This window comes from Salvelinus alpinus, chromosome 14 (assembly GCF_045679555.1).
Source record: "Salvelinus alpinus chromosome 14, SLU_Salpinus.1, whole genome shotgun sequence".
NCBI lineage: Eukaryota > Metazoa > Chordata > Actinopteri > Salmoniformes > Salmonidae > Salvelinus > Salvelinus alpinus.
This window is the reverse complement of record NC_092099.1, coordinates 28,352,251-28,378,430: the sequence shown is the minus strand read 5'-3', so window position 1 is coordinate 28,378,430 and position 26,180 is coordinate 28,352,251. Positions and strand designations below refer to the sequence as shown.

The window sequence follows — 26,180 nt, the reverse complement described above, 5'->3', positions numbered from 1 at the left end:
GATGTATGGCCAACAGGGGGGAGTATAACTCTATGAGTAAACCTGTCAGGCTTCAATCTCTGTCATTCCTACAGAACCACATTGAAATAGATTAATTAATTTACTCATAAGTAATGGCTGTGTAGGAAAGATGAATTTGACTTAAGGACACTCAGGTTTTGTGTTTGATAATTTGGTCTGTGGCCTGGGTTTAAGAATCTTGAGAGTACACATTGGTATCTTAATGGATAATTCTGTTAAGATTACAATGTGTGTGTGTAGGTTTATATAGGTGTTTTTACAGTAGGTGTGTTCCCCTACTACTGGTTTACATATGGTTTAAAGTTTATTGACAGAGCATGTGTTATTATGTGGATTACATGTGTGTGTGTGTGTGTGTGTGTGTGTGTGTGTGTGTGTGTGTGTGTGTGTGTGTGTGTGTGTGTGTGTGTGTGTGTGTGTGTGTGTGTGTGTGTGTGTGTGTGTGTGTGTGTGTGTGTGTTTAGCGCGGATATACACATACATGTTGGAGAAGTCCCGTGTGGTCCACCTGCCTCGTCAGCAACACAATTTCAACATCTTCTACCTGATGGCTGAGGGCCTGTCGCCTGAAGAGAAGAGTGCCCTATACCTCAACAATGTCCTGTCTCACAGGTCTGTACCTCAACAACGTCCTGTCTCACAGGTCTGTACCTCAACAACGTCCTGTCTCACAGGTCTGTACCTCAACAACGTCCTGTCTCACAGGTCTGTACCTCAACAACGTCCTGTCTCACAGGTCTGTACCTCAACAACGTCCTGTCTCACAGGTCTGTACCTCAACAACGTCCTGTCTCACAGGTCTGTACCTCGAAAACGTCCTGTCTCACAGGTCTGTACCTCAACAACGTCCTGTCTCACTGGTTTGTACCTCAACAACGTCCTGTCTCACAGGTCTGTACCTCAACAACGTCCTGTCTCACAGGTCTGTACCTCAACAACGTCCTGTCTCACAGGTCTGTACCTCAACAACGTCCTGTCTCACAGGTCTGTTTCTCAACAACGTCCTGTCTCACAGGTCTGTACCTCAACAACGTCCTGTCTCACAGGTCTGTACCTCAACAACGTCCTGTCTCACAGGTCTGTTTCTCAACAACGTCCTGTCTCACAGGTAATAAGGCCATGCAGATTACAGTAATATAGGAAGATTTGCTGAGTTTGTAAAATGTTTTAACATTTTGGGAAGGAAACTGGTTCAATCTGGGTGAGAGGCAGAAATATGGGAATTTCCCCCCTGTCACCTGCTAGCAAGAGGAAGGGATGGTGTGCATGTTTAAATCTATGAGAGTGAGGGTTTGGGAACTCTTTCACTCTCATGCTGAGTTTGTAAAATGTGTGTGTGTTCGTGTGTGTGCGCGTGTGCGTGTGTGTGTGTGTGTGTGTGTGTGGTGTGTGATAGCATTCCTGTCTGATATCCAGTGACCTGGATGCAGGTTTTGGAGCCTGGTAAGCACGCTACAGCCTCTGATTTAATGCTGTGACTGCGTGATCAAAAGCCCTCCGACTCTAGCCCATTTGAGGACCCCATCTCTCGCCCCCTCTCCACCCTCGCTTTCTCAGCAGGAGATTGCTGTGACTGGTTACAAATAACTCAGCGTGAGAATACCTGCTCAACCACCATGCTTTAAATTACCTTTTGACATGCTTTTTTGTTTCAGGGTAAAATATTATTTCTTTAGTCCCTCAGTGATATCTAGTCAGTGCAGTATATCTGTAATGTGTGAACTCTCTCTCTGGTTTCTCTATGTCTGTGTGTTGTTACCTGCTGCTCTTCTCTGTACTGTAATTGATCATGTCTGTGGTGTATAGTGTGATAGCTGTCTCTCACTGGTCTCTGTCTGTGTCTTCAAGGTACCTGAGTACAGGTGTTCCCGCAGGAGACTCCTCGCCTGTGGCCTCAGCCTCAACTCAGAGTAGAGACCGTCTCACTGCAATCAAACAGGCCCTCAGAGCACTGGGCTTCAACAAACTGGTACAGTAACACACTGTGTGTGTGCGTGCATGAGTCTGCATGTGTCATTTGCCACACATATGGCTGTGTGCATGTCTATGAGTCTATAGGGTCAGTCAGTACCAGAGGAGGCTGGTGGGACGAGCTACAGGAGGATGGGCTCATTGTATTGGCTGAATGGAATTCATGGAATGGAGTCACTCCCAAAAACTTTTATTCATGAACTTTTTGTAATTTCTTATAATTAAAACACTCAAATATTTTAATTGTTTTCCTAGATTCATCTGTGAGCTTCTACCTTTCTACTTAGGAGCACATCATGTACCCTTTAAAAAATGTCAGCATAGAGCCCTGAACTATAATAATAAATAAGCCTTATCACTCAGTGTTTTGTGGCAGGGCAAGCACTTGTTGATTCTTGATGTTCAGTTGTAGAACAGTTTATATGTTTTAACTATTGTATCTAAATTATTTATTTTAACATACATTGGTTAAAATACGCAGATCATAAAAATGAAATGAAGTAATATATCCCATTACTAGTAATACTTTTCTTGTTTTATAAACATTAGAAAGCATGCTCATCTGTTTTTCCTTGTTGTGACGTTGATGTAATTATGGCGAAAATAATATTTTGATTGGTAAAAAAAATATAGAGATGTTTTTCTATCTACCTGCCACAGTGGCTGGTAGACCAAAAAGTAAATTTTCCACCCTGCTTGTGAGCAGGCTTGCATGTGATGGTCGTGTGGGGTTCTGCATGTTAGTATACTAGCTATATCTACAGACTGTACTGTGCTCTACCTTGTCTGGTGTGTGTGTACAGAATGAGTGTTCTCATCACATTATCACAGTCTATGTATAGGCTGCAGTCAGCATCTGTCAGCACTGAGTGACCAGAAAGTCAGCTTTAATCCCTCCCACAGCTAGCAGCTGATAATGTAGGCGGGATGAGGGGAGGGGGGCAAGAGTACTTGCTGGGAGAGAGATAGACAGGGGAGATTGACCTGGAGAGGGAGGTGGGGGGGACAGAGTACTTCCTGAGAGAGAGAGATAGACTACTTCCTGAGAGAGAGAGATAAACAGGGGCGATTGACATGGAGAGGGAAGGGGAGAGAGGGAGATGAGAGAGAGAGAGAGACTACCCATGGTGCCTCCCTATGCTCTCATTGGGAATGACTCATGAAGGACCTCAATCACTCCTTTCTCTCCCACTCTCTTTCTTCTCCTCTCCTACTGCAGGACTCTCTCTCTACATTGCATAGAGTGTCAGACAGAGACTAATAACAGCTCCTATAACACACACATGCAAACTGTCCAGGAGGGTTGAGGGATCAGAGTTGGGTAATGGGGGATACCATTAAGTTCTTTTGGAACTTCTGTGAGTGTAATGTTTCCTGTTAATTTTTATTGTTTATTTCACTTTTGTATATTATCTACTTCACTTGCTTTGGCAATGTTAACATATGTTTCCCATGACAATAAAGCCCCTTGAATTGAATTGAGAGAGAGGTGGGGGAAGGGTAGAGGCGAAACAGAGGGAGGAGGGATAAAGAGGGGACGGGAGGGGAAAGGAGAGGTTAGATAAGGAGATCGGAGAGAGAGGAGAGGTTAGATAAGGAGTTCGGAGAGAGAGGAGAGGTTTAGGGATAAGGGGGAGAGGCGGATTCAGGGGTTTGGATAACATATTTTAGCTCAAAAGATGGGAGTTGACTCTTTGGGAGGAGACTAGGGGGTGGGGGTTTGGAGTATATGTGTGATTTCACTACTTCATGAGTAAAAACAATAACAACTCTCTTATTCTCTCCCCACCCCACCCCACCCCACCCCACCTCTCCTCTCCTCAACCCTCTCTCTCTCCTTCTCCCTTCCCCTTCTCCCTCCGCACCCTCACATATCTCTCTCTCTCTCTCTCTCTCTCTCTCTCTCTCTCTCTCTCTCTCTCTCTCTCTCTCTCTCTCTCTCTCTCTCTCTCTCTCTCTCTCTCTCTCTCTCCATCAGGAGATGGACAGTGTGTTTATGCTGCTGTCAGTGGTGCTGCAAGTTGGGGACCTCAGCTTCATATCACTGACAGACGCTGAGACCGCCTACCCCTCCAACATGCAGCTGCTGGAGCGAGGTCAGCATCCCCCCGTCATGTAACCTGGGCAAACACTATGCACTGACACCAGTTTGACAGCAGAGGGAGAGGGGAGAGAGGGGGGAGTGAGGGAGAGCTACGCAGTAGTAATTGTGTCACTATCCATCCTATTGTTTACATCAGCTTTGCTGCAGTCTCCACCAGTCTCCTCCTTGCACTCTCATCCCCTCCCCCCTTCTATATCTCTCCTCCCACTCTCTCTCTCTCTCTATTCAATTTCAATTTAAGGGGCTTTATTGGCATGGGAAACACATGTTTACATTGCCAAAGCAAGTGAAATAGATAATAAACAGAAGTGAAATAAAGTGTTGTAACAATGTGCAAATAGCTAAAGTACAAAAGGGAAAATAAGTAAACATAAATATAGGTTGTATTTTCAATAGTGTTTGTTCTTCACTGGTTGCCCTTTTCTTGTGGCCACAGGTCACAAATCTTGCTGTTGTGATGGCACACTGTGGTATTTCACCCAATAGATATGGGAGTTGTGAAAAATGTGATTTGTTTTTTAATTCTTTGTTGGTCTGTGTAATCAGAGGGAAATGTGTGTCTCTAATATGGTCATACATTTTGCAGGAGGTTAGGAAGTGCAGCTCAGTTTCCACCTCATGTTGTGGGCAGTGTGCACATAGCCTGTCTTCTCCTTCAGCGGCCTTTCTCAATAGCAAGGCTATGCTCACTGAGTCTGTACATAGTCAAAGATGTCCTTAATTTTAGGTTAGTCACAGTGGTCAGGTATTCTGCCACTGTATACTCTCTGTTTCGGGCCAAATAGGATTCTAGTTGTCTCAGTTATTTTGTAAATTTTTTCCAATGTGCCAAGTAATTCTCTTTTTGTTTTCTCATGATTTAAATAGGGGTCTGATTTTGTTGCTGTCCTGGGACTCTGTGGGTTCTGTGTTTGTGAACAAACCCCCAGAAACAGCTTGTTAGGGGGCTCTTTTCCAGGTTCATTTCTTTGTTGGTGATGGCTTTGTTATGGAAGGTTTGGGAATTGCTTCCTTTTAGGTGGTTGTAGAATTTAACGTCTCTTTTCTGGATTTTGATAATTAGCGTGTATCAGCCTAATTCTGCTCTGCATACATTATTTGATGTTTTACATTGTACACAGAGGATATTTTTGCAGAATTCTACATGCAGAGTCTCAATTTGGTGCTTGCCCCATTTTGTGATTTCTTGGTTGGTGAGTGGACCCCAGACCTCACAACCGTAAAGGGAAATGGGTTCTATAACTGATTCAAGTATTTTTAGCCAGATCCTAATTGGTATGTCGAATTTTATGTTCCTTTTTGATGGCATAGAAGGCCCTTCTTGCCTTGTCTCTCAGATCGTTCACAGCTTTGTGGAAGTTACTTGTGGCGCTGATGTTTAGGCCGAGGTATGTCGTTTTTTGTGTGCTATAAGGCAACGGTGTCTAGATGGAATTTGTATTTGTGGTCATGCCAACTTAACCTTTTTTGTAACACCATTATTTTTGTCTTACTGAGATTTACTGTCAGGGCCCAGGTCTGACAGAATCTGTGCAGAAGATCTAGGTACTGCTGTAGGCCCTCCTTGGGTGGGGACAGAAGCACCAGATCATCAGCAAACAGTAGACATTTTACTTTAGGATCTATTAGGGTGAGGCCGGGTGCTGCAGACTGTTCTAGTGCACTCGCCAATTCGTTGACATATATGTTGAAGAGGGTGGGGCTTAAGCTGCATCTCTGTCTCACTCCCTGGCCCTGTGGAAAGAAATGTGTGTGTTTTTTGCCAATTTTAACTGCACACTTGTTGTTTGTGTACATGGATTATATAATGTTGTATGTTTTCCCCCCAACACCACTATCTATCAATCTGTATAGCAGGGCCTCATGCCAAATTGAGTCTGAAGCTTTTTTTTTATCAACAAAGCATGAGAAGACTTTGCCTTTGTTTTGGTTTGTTTGTTTGCCAAATAGAGTGTGCAGGGTGAATACGTGGTCTGTCGTACGGTAATTTGGTAAAAAGCATATTTGACATTTGCTAGGTACATTGTTTTCACTGAGGAAATGTACATGTCTGCTGTTTATTGATAATACAAGGTTGGTTTCTGTTAACGCATATCCCACGGTAGTTATTGGGGTCAAATTTGTCTCTACTTTTGTGGATTTGTCAGGACCCGGTGCGAGAAACAGTCACTAATAATGGGCAGAACCCAGAAGATGAGGCAGACACAGCAATACTAGAGATGGTGGTTTAATAAAAAATAGATATCTTCCAAAATACAAAGAAAATCCACAAAGTGGTAAAAACAGCAAGGGAAAAAACAAACCTCAAAAGACCAATCCAAAAATACACGAGAACAAAACCAGAGAACCTCTGGAAAATCCAACAAGAGAAAAATGATCACAAAGGCTGGGGCTGGGTGCTAACATACAAACACTGAGCAAGGAACTGAGGAACACACAGGGTTTAAATACTAACAAGGGAATGACTTACAGGTGCAAACAATAATTAGGGCAAGAAAAACAAAAGGTACAAAAAAGGTGCAAGGGGGACATCTAGTGAACAAAACCTGAACAGTCCTGGCCAAAACCTGACAGAATCCCCCCCCTAGGAACGGCTCCTGACGTTCCTACCAGCCTTCTCAGGGTGGAGGACCCTGAACTGACGAATGAGGTCAGGGTCCAGTATGTCCTTGGAAGGAACCCAGGAGCGCTCCTCGGGACCGTAGCCTTCCCAGTCCACCAGATACTGCCAGGACCGCTGCACCCGGCGGGAATCCAGTATCCGATGGACGGTATAAGCCGACTGGCCTCCGATGATACGGGGCGGAGGGGGAGGTCTGCCTGCCGGGATAAGGGGAGAAAAAACAACAGGTTTTAATAAAGAAATGTGAAACGTGGGATTAATTTTAAGGGATCTGGGTAAGTGCAGGCGAAAAGTAACGGGGTTCACTCTTCTGGCAACCTTAAAGGGACCGATGAATTTCTGGGACAGTTTGCGAGACTCCACCCGTAGCGGTAAATTCTTGGTTGAGAGCCATACTCTCTGGCCGAGGCGCAGGGTAGGCCCGGGACGGCGACGTCTGTTGGCTTGTTGTTGGTACCTCTGTGAGGAACGCAGAAGATTAAGACGGGCCTTCTTCCACGTAAGCCGACAGCGTCTGATGAACCTCGAGGCTGAAGGCACACTGACTTCTGCCTCCTGGTCCGGGAACAATGGAGGAGCATAGCCAAACTGACACTCGTGCGGGGACATACCAGTGGAGGAGGAGCACAAGGTGTTGTGCGCGTACTCGGCCCAAACCATGAAGGACGACCATGTGGACGGGTTGTTGGAGACCATACATCTGAGGGTGGTTTCCAGCTCTTGATTCATCCTCTCGGTTTGGCCATTGGACTCCGGATGGTACCCTGAAGATAGATTGGCAGTGGCCCCTATGAGTTGGCAGAAGGCCTTCCAAAACCTTGAGGCGAACTGGGGACCTCTGTCGGAAACCATATCTTGCGGAATGCCGAAGACTCGGAACACATGGTTAATCACCAACTCAGCCGTTTCCTTGGCAGAAGGTAACTTAGTCAAGGGAACGAACCTGGCCGCCTTAGAAAACCTGTCGATGATGACTAGGATAGTAGTATTACCATGGGACGGAGGAAGGCCAGTAATAAAGTCCAATGAGATATGGGACCAGGGTCGGTGGGGAATAGATAGAGGGTGAAGGAGTCCTTGAGGGCGGAGGTGAGAAGATTTGCCCTGGCAGCACACGGAACAGGCCTTGACGAAAGTGGCAACGTCTTCTTTTATGGTGGGCCACCAGAACTTACGCTGAATGAACTCCAAGGTGCGACCTACGCCCGGGTGACAGGTGAGGCGAGAGGAGTGCCCCCACAGAAGGACTTGGGACCTTGCTGCCTTGGGAACAAACAACCGATTGGCAGGACCTCCTCCAGGGCCCGGTTCGATGGCTTGGGCTTGTTTCACGGTATCCTCCACTTGCCACGAGATCGGAGCCACGATCTTAGCGGCCGGAAGGACAGTCATGTCAGTATCTTCTCGAATGGCAGGAGAGTAGATTCGTGACAAGGCGTCCGGTTTGAGATTCTTCGACCCGGGTCTATAGGTGAGGATAAACTGAAATCGGCTGAAGAAAAGAGACCATCGAGCTTGTCTGGAGTTCAACCGCTTCGCCTGCTGGATATACTCCAGATTTTTGTGGTCCGTAAGCACTTGAAACGGTTGAGAAGCTCCCTCGAGCCAGTGTCTCCATTCCTTCAATGCCATCTTAACCGCTAGGAGTTCACGATCCCCCACATCGTAATTCCTCTCGGCCGGGGTAAGCCGGTGAGAGAAGAAGGCGCAAGGATGAAGCTTCTTGTCTTCACCCCTCTGAGACAGGACAGCTCCAACCCCAACCTCTGATGCGTCTACCTCCACCACAAAAGGTTCATCCGCCGTTGGTAGTGTCAGAATGGGAGCAGAGAGGATGCGCTGCTTGAGTCCTTGGAAGGCCGTCTCAGCTTCTCTTCCCCACAGAAACCTTGTGTTGCCACCCTTGGTTACAGCTGAGAGAGGGGCTGCCACCGAGCTGAAGTTCTTGATGAACTTGCGGTAAAAGTTGGTGAAGCCCAGGAAACGCTGAACTTCCTTAACGGACTTGGGGGTGGGCCAATCCGCTACCGCCCCTACCTTCTTGGGGTCCATCTGGACTCGACCGGGTTCCACTACAAATCCCAGGAATTGTACTCGGGAGGAATGGAATTCACATTTTTCCGGCTTAACGTACAAATGGCTGTCAAGGAGGCGTTTGAGTACTTGTCTGACATGCTTAGTGTGTTCTTGAAGGGAGCTCGAAAAGATGAGGATGTCATCCAAGTAAACAAACACGAAGATGTTAAGCATATCCCTAAGCACATCGTTTATGAGCGCTTGGAACACAGCCGGAGCGTTGGTCAGGCCGAAGGGCATCACCAAGTATTCGTAGTGACCAGTAGGCGTGTTGAAAGCGGTCTTCCACTCGTCACCGGGTTTGATCCGCACAAGATGGTATGCGTTCCGCAGGTCAAGCTTAGAGAAGACAACTGCTTCCTGGAGCAGCTCAAAGGCTGTGGCCATAAGGGGTAGCGGGTAGCGGTTACGGACGGTTATGGCATTAAGTCCCCGGTAGTCGATGCAAGGACGTAATCCCCCGTCTTTTTTGGCCACAAAGAAAAACCCTGCTCCCGCCGGCGAGGTGGATGGACGCATGAGGCCTGCTGCCAGAGCGTCCTTGATGTAGGTATCCATAGCAGCTCGTTCGGGAGGAGATAGGGAAAAGATCCGACCCCTGGGGGGGCAGGTGCCCGGAAACAGGTCGATGGGGCAATCGTAAGGTCTATGGGGTGGTAGTTTGGTGGCCCTCTGTTTGCTAAATACCGGTTTGAGGTCATGGTAACACTCGGGAACTCGGGACAGGTCGATGGATTCTAGAGACTCGGGAGGGGAACTCGGGGAACTTGGGAAGATACAAGTGGCTTGGCACGTAGGACCCCACTGCTTGATAGTGCCCACAGACCAGTCGATGTGAGGGTTATGGCTGTGAAGCCAGGGGTATCCAAGGACGAGAGGGAACTCGGAACACGAGGTCAGATGAAAGTTCATCACTTCCTGGTGTTGGGAAACTGAAAGTCGCAAGGGGGTAGTGACACGAGTGACAAGTCCAGATCCCAAAGGGCTTCCATCCAACGTAGTAACCCTTATGGGGTCACTTAGAGGTTCAGAGGGAACGCCATTCTCCTTCGCCCAGACACCATCCATGAAGTTACCTGCGGCTCCAGAGTCTACCAAGGCTTGAAGGGGAAGCTCGTGGTTGTCCCAGGAAAGGGTAACTGGAATGAGCAGGCGGGAGTTGGATGGATGGGAGGAGGTTATGTTTCCCGTTACAGTCCTCCCAGGCCTGCACGGGAGAGTGCGTTTTCCCTGGAGCCCGGGACACGTGGAGAGGAAATGGCCCGGTTTGCCGCAATATAGACAGCATCGCTCCCTCATCCGGCGGTCTCTCTCAGCCTGGGAGATGCGTCCAACCTGCATGGGTTCCGGTGGAGTCAGCGAGGATAAAGGTGGAGACTCGGAGCTGGGACCGATAGGAGCTAGGGTGAGAGATCTACGGTTGAGCTCTCTCTCTCTCAGACGCTGGTCTATGCGTGAAGCCAACTTGATCAGGGACTCGAGGTTGTCTGGTGGTTCCCGAGTGGCCAGTTCATCTTGGATGGTGTCGGAAAGACCCTTCAAAAAGCACACTGTGAGCGCCTCGTCGTTCCAGCCACTCGCTGCTGCCACCGTGTGGAACTGGATGGCATAGTCCATCACGCTGCGCCGACCTTGGAGGAGAGTCAGGAGCTGTTTGGCTGAGTCAGGACCGCTGGTAGGACCTTGAAACACTCGCTTGAATTTTTCAGCAAAGGTAGAGTAGCTGGCACAGCAGGGACTTTGGGCATCCCACACAGCAGTAGCCCAGGCTAGGGCTTTTTCCGACAGCAGGGTGATGATATATGCTATCTTGGACCGGTCGGTGGGAAACGACGAGGGTTGCAGCTCGAAGGAGAGAGAACATTGGGTGAAAAAACCCTTACAAACACTCGGATCACCTGAGAACCGTTGGGGAGGCGGCAGACGAGGTTCAGCCAGGGGTTTAACTGCCACGGGCACTTGAATCTGATGAACTGGAGCAGAAGCGGTTGCAGGAGAAAGTTGATCAGAAATCTGCTTTATGGAAGTCATCATCTCCGACAGAAGTTGAGAATGTCCAGCCAGTAAGGCCTCTTGCTGAACCAGAGCAGCTTCGTGACGTTGGACAGTCCCCTCGTGGTGGGACAGCATGGGAAAAAAGTCCTGGGTACTGGCTGCCTCTGGGTTCATATTAATGGCTCAGTGTTTCTGTCAGGACCCGGTGCGAGAAACAGTCACTAATAATGGGCAGAACCCAGAAGATGAGGCAGACACAGCAATACTAGAGATGGTGGTTTAATAAAAAATAGATATCTTCCAAAATACAAAGAAAATCCACAAAGTGGTAAAAACAGCAAGGGAAAAAACAAACCTCAAAAGACCAATCCAAAAATACACGAGAACAAAACCAGAGAACCTCTGGAAAATCCAACAAGAGAAAAATGATCACAAAGGCTGGGGCTGGGTGCTAACATACAAACACTGAGCAAGGAACTGAGGAACACACAGGGTTTAAATACTAACAAGGGAATGACTTACAGGTGCAAACAATAATTAGGGCAAGAAAAACAAAAGGTACAAAAAAGGTGCAAGGGGGACATCTAGTGAACAAAACCTGAACAGTCCTGGCCAAAACCTGACAGGATTGGCGTGATCATTCCTTGGTTACAAATATTGGGAATATGCCAGAGCTGAGGATGATGTTAAAGAGTTAAATTATAGCCAATTGGAATTTGTGGTCTTCATATTTTATCATTTTATTTAGGATACCATCTACCCCACAGGCCTTTTGTGGTAGAGGGTTTGTATTTTGTCCTGTAGTTCATTCAATGTAATTGGAGAATCCAGTGAGTTCTGGTAGTCTTTAATAGTTGATTCTAAGATTTGTATTTGATCATGTATATGTTTTTGCTGTTTGTTCTTTGTTATAGAGCCAAAAAGATAGGGGAAGTGGTTTATCCATACATTTTCGTTTTGGATAGATAACTCTTTGTATTGTTGTTTGTTTTGAGTTTTCCAATTTTCAAAGAAGTGATTCAATTCTATGGATTCTTTCAATAAATTGAGCGGATTTCTGACGTGCTGTTCCTTCTTTTTACATGGGTTATTTCTGTATTGTTTAAGTGATTCACCATAGTGAAGCCATAGACTCAGGTTTTCTGGGTCTCTATGTTTTTAGCTGGATAGGTTTCTCAATTTCTTGCTTAGGTTTTTGCATTCTTCATCAAACCATTTGTCATTGTTGTTCATTTTCTTAGGTTGTCTTCTTGAAATTTTGAGATTTGATAGGGAAGCGGAGAGGTCAAATATACTGTTTAGGTTTTCTACTGCCAAGTTTACACCTTCACTATTGCTGTGAAACATTTTGTCCAGGAAATTGTCTAGAAGGGATTGAATTTGATGTTGCCTAATTGTTTTTGGGAAGATTTCCACACTTTCCTTCCATCTGTAGCATTTCTTAATATTATTCAGTTCCTTCAGCTTTTATGCCTCATGATTGAGCATAGCTCTGTTCAAGTAGTGTTATTTTGTAGGGGTGTCAGTGAACTGACTGTAAATGCTCTAAGAGACTCTGGGTTGAGGTCAGTGATTAAGTAGTCTACATTTCTGCTGCCAAGAGATGAGCTATAGGTGTACCTACCGTAGGAGTCCCCTGGAAGCCTACCATTGACTATGTACATACCCAGCGCCAGACAGAGCTGCAGGAGTTGTGAACCGCTTTTGTTGGTTATGTGGTCATAGTTTTGTCTAGGGGGGCATATGGGGGAGGGAACGCTGTCTCCTCCAGGTGGATGTTTATCTGCCTGTGTGCTGAGGATGTCAGGTTCTTGTCCAGTTCTGGCATTTAGGTCGCCACAGATTAGTACATGTCACTGGGCCTGGAAATTGTTGATCTCCCCCTCTAGGATGGAGAAGCTGTCATCGTTAAAGTATGGGGATTTTATTGTGGGGATATAGGTAGCACACACAAGGAAATATTTATATGTTGAGATCATTTCCTTATTAATTTCTAGCCAGATGTAAAATGTTACTGTTTTGACTCATTTAATAGAGTGGGTTAAGGCTGCTCTATACCAAATTAGGGTACCCCCTGAGTTTCTTCCCTGTTTCACACCTGGTAGTTTGGTGGATGGGACTCCCAGCTCTCTGTAACCTAGAGGGAAACCAGTGGGTCCATCTCCTTTATACCATGTTTCTTGTAGGATTACAATGTCTGTATTTTCAATTTCTTTGATGAAGTCTGGTTTCCTGTTCTTTAGATGACCTCAGACCTTTTACATTCCAGGATGAGATAGTAAAAGCTTTGCATTTCATAGTGTCTAGTGTTGTTTTTGTGTGGTTTAGACACAGATCATCACAGTAGGTGTGAGCAGAGCATGTTGCACATCTGATACATACCTCTTGGATCGCAGGATGGGGCTTGGGCGGGTGTAATGGGGGGGTTGGGCCTGTTGCTCTGCTCACTGTCTGGTCATATGTCCTGCTGTCATGTTGAGGTTCTTGCCGCAGGGGTGGGGGGAATGGGGTTGGCAGAAGGGGCATAGTTCTGATATGGGCGGGCCAATATAGGGTGTGGCCAGGGTTTGCCTAGGGTGGTCTTAGCTGGTTGGGGTGTGGCTGGTGATTCTGTGGTCTGGGTGTAGGTCTTCTTGGCATGGGTTCTCTCGGTGCAGGTCCTTCAGGAGGGGGTCTTACAGGTCTGGGAGGGTGTCTCGCTTCGTCTAGGCCTGTTGTCCGTTGCTCTGTTGATCCTGTGTGAGGTGCTGGGCCTACGGTTGAGGGTGACGTCCTTCACGGTCCTGGCAAAAGTTGGGACTGCTGCCTTGTAGAGGTGGACATGGTCGTAAAGGCTGTTCAAGTCCAGGATGGAGTGGTGGGCCAGGTATACATTAGGGTTTGAGGCACAGTCACGTGAAATACTTGCATTCACCTGCTGTATGGTGGCAGGGTGAAAGTATTTTAGTTGTAGCAGGGTGGAGACTTGTGCATTGGGGAAAGTGGAATAAGCTTTATCAATCACTCCCTTGAGTGCTGTGGCCACTTTTCCTGCTCGGCCCTCAGGTCATTTGTGCCTGTGTGAAGAGGGCTATCAGGGGAGCTGACAGGGGGGCTGTTAGGAAGGGGTGGGGTCTGTTGAGTTGGTGGGTCCTGTGTTGTCTGTCCCATTGTGGTGTTGAGGTTGTGGTCCGGGTCTGAAGTGGGCTGTTCTACTGGCTCCTCTGGGGGAGTGTCCTACACTCTGTCACACCTCAGCTTTCTCACCTCCTCCTTTAGTGCCATGTGTGCCTCTAAGTTATCTCACCTCAGTCCGTAGAGCAGCCAGCTCTCCCAGACAGCTGTCCATCTCCACCTTCTGCCCTCCGGGTCTTGTTGGGATGGATGTTGTTGTGCTGGTCTGTTTTTTGGGTTTGTCATGTCTGGATTGTGTGGACTAGCTCTCTGAGCTCAACCATGTCTCTCTCCAGCTCTGGGAATGTATCCCTTTCAATGATGCAGGAGCAGTGCAGTTGTGGGACCTTGTTGTGTTCAGCGCTGGGGGGGTGACTATCCTCGTCTGTAGGACAGTTTGAAGAGGTGTGATCAGACTCACTCAGGATGGGGGAGTCGTCACAGTGAGATAGCTTTTCCTGCTGTGCTCTCTCTTTGATCCTGTAAAAGTCCTGCTGGAACTGCATGAGGTTGCCCTGCACCATTACTGTCCCAGACTTCTACACGTTGACAGAGGTTGTTTCAATTTCCTCAATGTCTAGTTTTCTGAGTTTCCACCCTGGGCCAATACCCTCTCTCTTGACATAGGGGTAGTGTGCTCTTATAGCACTGTTCCATGCCAGGGGATGGTCTTTGTGGAAAATTAAGTTGCTTACGTTCTCCTCTTTGTAGCTGTCAGCAAATAGTGTCTCTGGATTGTCCTTGAGGACCTATTTTACTCTCTCTCTCTCTTACACACACATACACACAGAGACTCTCTCCCATTCTGTCATGTATTTGCTGTTGGTGTGTCAGCCAGTCTGCTATAGTCACCTGTTTGGTGAGCCCCTGTTCCCTCTCATGCTGTTACCATTGTGAGAAGAGGACCCGTTACGCCCCACATTACAAGACACAACTACACACGTGTTACCCTGACCTCACAGAGAGGGTAGACAAATTATGCCATTTCCCACACCAAAACAGGGCCCTCTCAAGGAGACGTGAGGTCATTGGGATTCTGAGTTCCTGTCACACTGTTTTTGTGCTCGTTCATATGCCCTGAGTCAGGGATGACTAAGCGCTGCCAGCATATAAGCGGTGATGAGTTTTAGCGGAGATCGACTCGTCATGTCGGCTCAGTGATGTCAGAATGAATTATGTAGGCTGGAGCGAGAAGTGTTGCTTTGATCAAAACAACTGGGAACACCGAAATCTCCGACTTCCGACTTCAAAGTGTTTGAGACAACTGGGAACTCTGAAAAAAACCAGCTCCGACTGGGAAAAATAGTTTTGAAAGGTCATCCAACTCCGAATTCCAAGTCGGAAACTCTGGCATCATTCTAGAGCTCCGACTTTCCGACCTGAAGATCACTGACGTTATGATTTGACCCTCGTTTTTTTCAGAGCACCATCAGTACTAGTCAGAGTGTGACACGTCATATTTTAAACTGTTTTTATCTCTCTGTGAGTGACTGAAGTTTAGGCTTGAACTGAGTATGACCTTTCCACCCACTCCCTATCTCTGTTTTCTGTTCTTTTATCACTTTACTTATTCACTTTCTCTTTTCTCTCTCTTACTCTTTTCCCCCTTTTCTCTCTCTCCAGTATCTGGAATGCTACAGGTGTGTTCTGATGACCTGAGTTCTGCCCTCACCTCAGATGTGCAATACTTCAAAGGTAATCACTCACCCTCTGTCCTCGTCTTTTCCCCAAACATTGACTGACTTCACAATACAAACATACTTCCCATCTGTAAGCTGAAAATAGGATTTCTATGGTAACCGTTTGGATGTCAGACCCAGGTCACCATGGCGTTTACCCTCTTGTTTCCTTCAGGTGATGTCATCACACGGCGTCACACGGTGGAGATGTCACAGCACTACAGAGACCAGCTGGCTAAAGCCCTGTACGGACGCCTCTTCAGCTACCTGGTCAACAACAGCAACTACTACCTACAGGGACAGGACGACAACATGGGGTAGGGCAACGTGTGTGTGTGTGCGCGCGTCTCTGTGCATGTGTATCGCAGGCATGTACATTTTTCATTGTAAACCCTACAAGGAATTAATTGGAAGCCAGCACAGATACCCATTAAAAACCTTCTGTCATATGTCCATCATCGCAGACTCAACAATAGCACATGCAAGCCTGTCAGAAAGACAACACTGATACTATCACTCATAACATATCGTTTACACTGGAGAGTTGGAATAGTTTGCATTTTATGTACTAACACACGCAGAGTTGACTTGGAGACCACACACACACAGACACAGCGTAGAGGTGGAGGCCAGTGGGTCCTTGGTCTTGGTGTGTTGATGTTTTTCAGCCTTATCGTCATGTTAGATAAGCACTGTTATCTTCTGGAATGTGTTTTTTTGCATTGACCCTCCACTCTCTCTCTCTCTGTCTCTCTCTCTCTCTCTCTCTCTCTCTCTCTCTCTCTCTCTCTCTCTCTCTCTCTCTCTCTCACTCACTCACTCACTCACTCACTCACTTACTCACTCACTCACTCACTCACTCACTCACTGACTCACTCACTCACTCACTCACTCACTCACTCACTCACTCACTCTCACACTCTCTCACACACACACACACACACGCATGCATGCACACACACACACACACACCAAGATATGCAATAATTAATATACAGTGCCTTCGGAAAGTATTCAGACAACTTTACTTTTTCCACATTTTGTTACGTTACAGCCTTATTCTAAAATGGATTAAATAAAATGATTTCCTCATCAATCTACACACAATACCCCATAATGACAAAGCAAAAACATTTATTTAGAAATTTTGGCAAATTTATTTAAAAACAAAAACAGAAATACCTTATTTACATAAGTGTTCAGACCCTTTGCTACAGTATGAGACTCAAAATTGAGCTCAGGTGCATCTTGTTTCCATTGATCGTCCTTGAGATGTTTCTACAACTTGATCAGAGTCCACCTGTGGTAAATTCAATTGATTGGACATGACTTGGAAAGCCACACACCTGTCTATATAAGGTCCCACAGTTGACAGTGAATGTCAGAGAAAAAACCATGTCAAAGGAATTGTCCGTAGAGCTCCGAGACAGGATTGTGTCGAGGCACAGATCTGGAGAAGGGTGCCAGTTGCCTCCATCATTCTTAAATGGAAGAAGTTTGGAGCCACCAAGACTCTTCCTATAGCTGGCAGCCCAGCCAAACTGAGCAATCGGAGGAGAAGGGCCTTGGTGTCACGCCCTGACCGTAGAGAGCGTTTTATGTCTTTATTTTGGTTTGGTCAGGGTGTGATTTGGGTGGGCAGTCTATGTTCTATGATTTTCTATTTCTAGGTGTTTGCCAAGGTGTGGTTCTCAATCAAACGCAGCTGTCTATCGTTGTCTCTGATTGAAAACCATACTTAGGTAGCCTTTTCCCACATGTGTTTTGTGGGTAATTATTTTCCGTTTGTGTGCACCTCGGGTGCGTCACGTTCTTTGTTGTTTACCTGTTTGTTTTTTGGTTGTTTCGGTTTCACTTTCATTAAAAGATGTGGAACTACATGCATGCTGCGCCTTGGTCGATTTATGACAGGGAGTTTGAGGATAGCGAGCATGACACTTAGTCAGGGAGGGGAACAATAACCCGATGGTCACTCTGACAGAGCTCCAGAGTTTCTCTGTGGAGATGGGAGAACCTTCCAGAAGAAAAACCATCTCTGCAGAACTCCACCAATCAAGCCTTTATGGTAGAGGGGCCAGACGGAAGCCACTCCTCAGTAAAAGGCACATGACAGCCCACTTGGAATTTGCTAAAACTCTCAGACCGTGAGAAACAAGATTCTCTGGTCTGATGAAACCAAGATTGAACGCTTTGGCCTGAATGTCAAGCTTCACGTTTGGCACCATCCCTATGGTGAATTATGGTAGTGGAAGCATCATGCTGTGGGGATTGTTTTTTAACGGGGGACTAGTCAGGATCGAGGGAAAGATGAACAGAGCAAAGTACAAAGTGATCTTTGATGAAAACCTGCTCCAGAGAGCTCAGGACCTCAGACTGGGGCGAAGGTTTTCCTTCCAACAGGACAACGACCCACAGCCAAGACAACGCAGGAGTGGCTTCAGGACAAGTCTCTGAATGTCCTTCAATGGCCCAGAGCCCAGACTTGAACCCGATAAAACATCTCTGGAGAGATCTGATAATAGCTGTGCGAGAATGAGAGAAACTCCTCAAATACAGGTGTGCCAAGCTTGTAGCGTCATACCCAAGAAGACTCGAGGCTGTAATCCCTGCCAAAGGTGCTTCAACATAGTACTGAGTTCAAGGGTCTAAATACTTATGTAAATTCGATATCAGTTTTTAGTTTTTGCTTAGTCATTATGGGATATTGTGTGTAGATTGATGAGGAAAAAAACTATTTCATCCATTTTAGAATAAGGCTGTATCATAACAAAATGTGGAAGACTTCATGGGGTCTGAATAGTATCTGAATGCACTGTATATACTTCAGGGAACACACACACTTTTCCATTCATTCTAGCCACACCAAATCAAACATACACACGAACAGGGACACACAACAACATGGCATCTGAGGAGCTGTCACACTGTTTGTGAATTCCTTCTCTGATCTTTCCCCTCCTCCACACCTCTCCCAAAGAGATCCTGCTCTTGAGATTGGAATTCTGGACATCTTTGGATTTGAGGAATTCCAGAGGAATGGATTTGAGCAGGTACGTTAATTTCACAACACTCACATTATGGATTTCCCCACGCCGTATTATATGTGTGTTTCCACTCCTTCCATTTGTATTGAGTCTTGTTTTATGGCTCTAGTTTGTCTGAGGTATTCTCAAGTCATAGACATAGTTCGAACATCAAGGCCAGACTGAGCTACTGTCATCTTTTCTGGCTGTGGAGAAGGTTTTAGAGGTATCAACCAGCTAACTACAGTGGGGCAAAAAAGTATTTAGTCAGCCACCAATTGTGCAAGTTCTCCCACTTAAAAAGATGAGAGAGGCCTGTAATTTTCATCATAGGTACACTTCAACTATGACAGACAAAATGAGAAAAAAAAATCCAGAAAATCACATTGTAGGATTTTTAATGAATTTATTTGCAAATTATGGTGGAAAATAAGTATTTGGTGAATAACAAAAGTTTATCTCAATACTTTGTTATATACCCTTTGTTGGCAATGACAGAGGTCAAACGTTTTCTGTAAGTCTTCACAAGGTTTTCACACACTGTTGCTGGTATTTTGGCCCATTCCTCCATGCAGATCTCCTCTAGAGCAGTGATGTTTTGGGGCTGTTGCTAGGCAACACGGACTTTCAACTCCCTCCAAAGATTTTCTATGGGGTTGAGATCTGGAGACTGGCTAGGCCACTCCAGGACCTTGAAATGCTTCTTACGAAGCCACTCCTTCGTTGCCCGGGCGGTGTGTTTGGGATCATTGTCATGCTGAAAGAGCCACGTTTCATCTTCAATGACCTTGCTGATGGTAGGCTTTGTTACTTTGGTCCCAGCTCTCTGCAGGTCATTCACTAGGTCCCCCCGTGTGGTTCTGGGATTTTTGCTCACCGTTCTTGTGATCATTTTGACCCCACGGGGTGAGATCTTGCGTGGAGCCCCAGATCGAGGGAGATTATCAGGGGTCTTGTATGTCTTCCATTTCCTAATAATTGCTCCCACAGTTGATTTCTTCAAACCAAGCTGCTTACCTATTGCAGATTCAGTCTTCCCAGCCTGGTGCAGGTCTACAATTTTGTTTCTGGTGTTCTTTGACAGCTCTTTGGTCTTGGCCATAGTGGAGTTTGGAGTGTGACTGTTTGAGATTGTGGACAGGTGTCTTTTATACTGATAACAAGTTCAAAAAGGTGCCATTAATACAGGTAACGAGTGGAGGACAGAGGAGCCTCTTAAAGAAGAAGTTACAGGTCTGTGAGAGCCAGAAATCTTGCTTGTCTGTAGGTGACCAAATACTTATTTTCCACCATAATTTGCAAATAAATTCATTAAAAATCCTACAATGTGATTTTCTGGATTTGTTTTCTAATTTTGTCTGTCATAGTTGAAGTGTACCTATGATGAAAATTACAGGCCTCTCTCATCTTTTTAAGTGGGAGAACTTGCACAATTGGTGGCTGACTAAATATTTTTTTGCCCCACTGTATATAACAGGTCTAGGTTAACCCTTTGAGACCAGGACCACATGGCAGTGTTTATTTTATGGTCCTCTGTAGCTCAGTTAGTAGAGCATGGTGCTTGCAAAAGCCAGGATAGTGGGTTTGATGACTGAAAGTTGCTTTGGATAAAAAAGCAGACACAATACCTTTGACTCTGTGTCTCCCCTGGATTAGGCCCACAACAAATAGCCTGTTTGTGTGTGCGTGTTAATGATTCACAACAGCATGTTATTGTCATTGCCCATGTCTTTCTTTCAGCCATCTCTCTCCCTCTGTTCTTTCGTTCATAAATATTGTGTGTAAAGCCTTGGTCTCTAGATCTTATGGACTTCTCCACTGTATGAACAAGGATCAGAGAGTTTAGCTGGAAGTCTCTATATCACTGTGTGTGTGTGTGTGTGTGTGTGTGTGTGTGTGTGTGTGTGTGTGTGTGTGTGTGTGTGTGTGTGTGTGTGTGTGTGTGTGTGTGTGTGTGTGTGTGTGTGTGTGTGTGTGTGTGTGTGTGTGTGTGTGTGTGTGTGTGTGTGTGTGTGTGTGTGTGTGTGTGTGTTGGAAGTGGTAAGATATCAATTGCTTTCCTCTCAGGATGTTCTTTAATCCGAACGGAAGAGGGGAATTCACAGATCTAACCTGACAAGGGAATCTTAGAAAGAGTGAGAGAGAGAGATGGAGAGAGGTGTAGGAGAGATAGATGGGTAAGAGTGGATGAAAGAAAGAGACGGGTAGACATTTATTGGGGATTAAACATCCCTCTTCCCCCATTCTCCCCCTCCACCCCCATTCGACCCCTTCACCCCCATTCCTCCCTCATCCCTCCTTCCCCCAGTGTGTTTCCTGTGTTCCAGTGTTCAGGTCCATGTTTGAGGAGACCCTGTCTGTTATTGAAGACAACTAATCACTGGATTACACATTACACTCTGAAGAGATAGGGGAGGGGCAGGTGTCAACAAAACAAGCATGATAATTTAGAGTGTTCATGGCACACACACACACACGATGCACACACAGATCAGGGTCATTAATGCGGCCTGGGCTTGTTAGAGTATGTTCGTCAGAGCTGTATTGTACCTGCTCAGCATTTCCTTAATGAGCTCATGCTTTACAAACATCAACACCTGCTGAGACTGACTGACTGACGCTGTCATAGACGGCACTCAAGGACAAGAGAGTAGAATTAGACTAAAATACAATTCAAGTTCAAAGTCTAAATCAAATGTAAATTAAATATCCCACAATTTAATTATTTCTGTTGTTTCTTACAAGTCATTGTGATATCCAATACATGTTAAAGGGGAATGGAAGCAGTTTACAATCTAAACAACCATAAATACATGTTCTGGATGTTTGTCATATAGAAATAGCATCTTTGCATAACTTTGAATATTTTGATTTTGGATCCAATGCTTATTTGGGACTGGGCGCCACCATTAAAATTGGCATGGTAATGACACGAGCTGCAACGTCATGGACTGGACAGAAATATTTGGTACTTTGATTTGTGATTGCTTACAGTAAGGGGAGTGACAGCTCTCCCATCCCAATATTAAGCAAATTAACTATGAAAAGCAAGAGATATTTGCATTGAACCCTTAATGCCCATTGTGCAATATACAAGTAACTGCCAAAATAATGAAAACACTTGAATAAATGTGGGATACAAAGTATATTGGAAGCAGGTGCTTCAACACAGGTGTGGTTGAGTTAATTCAGCAATTAACATCCCATCATGCTTAGGCTCATGTAAAAAAATGCTGGGCAGGCCATTATTTTGGCTACTATGGCTATGCCCCTATAGGATAATAATGCCCCCATCCACAGGGCAGGAGTGGTCACTGAATGGTTTGATGAGCATGAAAACCATATGCCATGGCCCTCTCAGTCACCAGATCTCAACCCAATTGAACACTTATGGGAGATTTGGGAGCAGTGCCTGAGATAGTGTTTTCTACCACCATCAACAAAACACCAAATGATGGAATTTCTCATGGAAGAATGGTGTCGCATCCCTCCAATAGATTTCCAGACACTTGTAGAATCTATGCCAAGGTGCATTGAAGCTGTTCTGGCTCGTAGTGGCCCAACACCCTATTAAGACACTTTATGTTGGTGTTTCCTTTATTTTGGCAGTTACCTGTAGCTAAGCCCTGTTATTTTACTTCTAAGTAAACAATGGCACATTTTATTATAGTAGTACAGTAGCTAAAGTAAGCTATAGACATATAGCCGGCTCTTGGCTCTGGATTGGGGGCTCCATATCATGGAGAGGAGGCAGACCTTTACAGTGGCAATCAGCAGTACAATAACAAAGCATTCTTCCCACCCCTATTTCAGTAAAACCTGAGGGATGGGGCTGGAGAAATGTAACCACCCTCAGATTCATAGACAGAGCTATGGATGCAACGAATCCATGATATCCATGATATCAAAATTATAGTTTTAACCATGTTCTGAGGCTACATAGTCTTTGGTTACATTTACTTGGTTTACAAACGTTGGAGTAAAACAAGCTTATATTTTGGGTTCTGATTGGGTAAGGAAGTTAAACGAAGCTCAAGAGGTATTTCTAAGTTATATTCTTCAAGAATAAATGGGAACATATACATTATTTATAAGTCCAAAAATGGAAATAACAACTGCTCCTTTAATGTTATTATTATTATTTCTCAACTCTTAAAGTTCACTGTTTTATTAAATTTTTAACCAAAGTCTTCATGAGGGTTTGAGATAGGCATGTGAGCAGTGCGGGAAGTGCTGGTGAGCCATTTGCGGTGATTGCATATGCCTATACATCGTTGCGTAGTAGCTTGGCCTATGGTGAAACCATTGTTTAGGACATTAGGCTTACATGTTACTGTAGCCCTTATCAGACGGCATGAGTTTTACTGAGGGAGGTCGGGTAATGTAATTATGTGTACAAGCACAAAGCACCACATCTGTAATTTTAGTCCCGTGTGAATTTGCCACACACCATTTACTTGCATGTTAACTTGTGTGTGTTCCCAGCTGTGTGTGAACATGACCAACGAGCGTGTGAGGCAGTATGTCTCCGAGGTGCTGTTCCAGCAGGAGCAGGCCGAGTGTCTACAGGAGGCCATCGCCATGGAGACGCTCCGGTCACCTGGCAACCAGCCTGCCATTCTAGACTTTTTCTTCCAGGTAATGTTTTGTTGTCTGTGGTCTCCACCGCACCGCTGCCTCTTTAAGAACTGTGATAACCCCTATAAAAATAACACATATCTCATTCTAGAAAAGGCTTTGGTTTTGAGTGTGGTTATATAGATTTTGTGGTACAAGATCAGGTTACACTACCTCCAATCTTAACCTGAAACATTAAGGAGCTGAAAAATATTTTACCCTGCGTCAGTGCACAGTGTACCGTGGTTCTATGCATTCTATATCTGTCTGTGACCCCTGTCCTCCATCTTCCCAGAAGCCTCAAGGTCTGCTGTCTATGATGGATGAGGAGAGTCAGTCGCTGAGGCCTACAGAACAGACGCTCTACAAGAGACTACAGACACACCTCGACAACACACCCACACACGGCATATCCCTGACAACCAAGGACGGCAATGGAAACCCCCCACCCATAGACCAGGGTCCTGCCTTCACTGTGAAACACTACGCAGGCCAAGTGAGTAGGTGTTCACTCACATACACACGCGCACACGCACACAGTAACACACTCACATACAATGTAGACCAGGTGAGTGAATCTGACATTTTAAAGGTGTACCTTTAACATGTTGTTGTATATCTGTTCTCTGATTGGTAGATGGCCTATGACCTCACAGGATCCCTGGTGAAGAACAAGGACTCCCTCCCCCAAAGCCTGCTACTGGTTCTGAAGTGTAAGTATCACTAAATATACACACACACACACACAACACACACACACACACACACACACACACACACACACACACGCACGCACGCACGCACACACACACACACACACACACACATGGGTAGTTCCATTTAATTTCGATCAATTTCTGACTGCACCCCTTTTGATTTTAAGAAACCTTGACCATTTTGCGTACCCCACCCTACCATGAGACATTCATGTCTTTATCTTTGAAAAATATAAATAGTTTAGTTTAATATCATTTGAAAGCTTACAAACAGGGTTGTCAAACAATTTAATTATTTATTGAAAAAAAAACGTTTTTAAATTAAAATTGTAATTTCTTTACCTTAAGCATATATTAACTAAACACGCATAAGCTGTAGCTTAGACCCTATTTCACATGATCTGAGGTGTTTGTGTTGTGACGTGAGTGGAAATATCCATTGTTTTAAATTAAACTGTCAATCTTTCAAAGGAAACCTATTGAAATCATAGAGATATAAATAATAGAATAGACATTCCAATTCAAGATGTCATTCGATGGTGGTTGGACTGGTGGCCATCTTCCTGATAGTAATTGAAATGTATAAATTCAATTAAATGTCAATGGTGTACCAGCTAAATTGTAGTGGTCTGAAGGGATAGGTTCATTCCAAAATTATGTTTCTATGATTGAAATGACATTCACCCTGAATTCAAAAGAATGCTGTGTCTCAACCGATGACAGGCAAAACACAAACACCTCAGACAATGTAAAATAGGGTCTAAGCTACAACATATGAGAAAACATTGAGTTGACACGTTTTTAGGTAAAACATTTAATTATTTTTTTCAATAAATAATCAAATAGTTTGACAATCCTGTTTGTAAGGATAATACAATATCAAACTCAAACTTTTATCTTTTCCAGTGATGAAGACATGCTTGTCCCATGGTAGGATGGGGAATGCAAAATGGATCAACTTTGAGCACCTCTATCTCCTGAAGGTTTTGTCATTCAGGTCCAAAAAGTCACTTTCTGACCACTTCTTCCATGGGCAAACATGTCTGGAAGGGGTACTGTCAGAAAATGATTGAATTCATATGGAACGACCCAAACACAGCAGTAGTGGGTATATAGTCTATTGAGCATGGCCAGATGTGTGCTGGTGTAGTTGTGAGCCAAGCATAGCAGGACACAGGCAGACTTTGTGTCAGAGCCAGGAGCAGCTAGCTTAGCGTCTCTAGTGCTAATTACTATGGTTTGCTGTAATTTACAAGATGTGCCTAATCAAGGCTACCCCTTCAGAGTTGGCTTTTTGTACTTCTCTCTGTCCCTCTCTCTTGCTTTTGTTCCTTTGTGCACATACGCACAATGTACACACATTATGATACACACACACCTTCCTGTTTCACTCCTTTATGACAGAAACATACATACCCACAGCTCAGATAATATGATACAGCCACAGGTGGCCGGTTGCACATTAATTGGGGAGGACGGGCTCATAGTAACGGCTGCAACGGAATACATGGAATGGTACCGAATACATCAAACACATGGTTTCTATGTGTTTGATACCATTCCATTTACTCCATTCCAGCCATTATTATTAGCTGTCCTCCCCTCAGCATCCTCCTGTGGATACATCTCAGGCCCTCCTTCCCATCCATTTCCTATATACCAAAGGGTAAAGGTGAGTTTAGATTGAAGGGTGTGTGAGGGCGGGGGCTGAGAGCAGGGGCTGAGGGTGGGCTGAGCTGTATGTATGGAGAGTGCCTTGTGGGCCTCAGTAGTCAGGTGGTGGGGGTGGAGGGGGATTATGATTACATAAATGAAGAGACAATTACCTCTGGAGCCCACAGTCATTACTCCCTACAACCAGTCTAGGACTCTTGTTTATTTTTCCTTTCAAGATCTCTCTTTTTCTCTCTCTTTCTCTCTGCCTTCTCTCTCTCTCTCTCTCTCTCTCACCACCACACACCACACACACTCCCCTCCCACACACACATGCCTCTCTCAAAGATCTCATTGTTTTCCAGGGCTGCTTCACGTGTTCTTTGGCAGCATGCTCAGCCTACTCTCTTATGGAGCTGATTGTTTACATGGCTATTATTGCTCCCTTGCCTCCCCCTCACTTCTCCTCTTTCCTTCCTTCCAACCATCCTTCTCCTCTCAATCCCCTCATGTCTACTGTCTGCTCCTCTCTCTCTCTCTCTCTCTCTC

The 26,180-nt window shown here is 45.3% G+C and overlaps 1 protein-coding gene across 4 annotated transcripts in view; it reads left to right on the top strand.

Annotated features, from left to right (window-relative positions):
* Positions 1 to 26,180, top strand: part of LOC139538704 (unconventional myosin-XVI-like) — a 307,739-nt gene that overhangs the window by 200,106 nt on the left and 81,453 nt on the right. For all 4 annotated transcript variants that reach the window (XM_071341081.1, XM_071341079.1, XM_071341080.1 and 1 more), the window contains exons 16-24: positions 486 to 633; positions 1,870 to 1,990; positions 3,971 to 4,088; positions 15,567 to 15,638; positions 15,798 to 15,939; positions 18,600 to 18,672; positions 23,131 to 23,283; positions 23,558 to 23,758; positions 23,900 to 23,975. In XM_071341081.1, the coding sequence (XP_071197182.1) occupies positions 486 to 633; positions 1,870 to 1,990; positions 3,971 to 4,088; positions 15,567 to 15,638; positions 15,798 to 15,939; positions 18,600 to 18,672; positions 23,131 to 23,283; positions 23,558 to 23,758; positions 23,900 to 23,975 (1,104 nt within the window). The remainder of the gene's footprint in view (positions 1 to 485; positions 634 to 1,869; positions 1,991 to 3,970; positions 4,089 to 15,566; positions 15,639 to 15,797; positions 15,940 to 18,599; positions 18,673 to 23,130; positions 23,284 to 23,557; positions 23,759 to 23,899; positions 23,976 to 26,180) is intronic.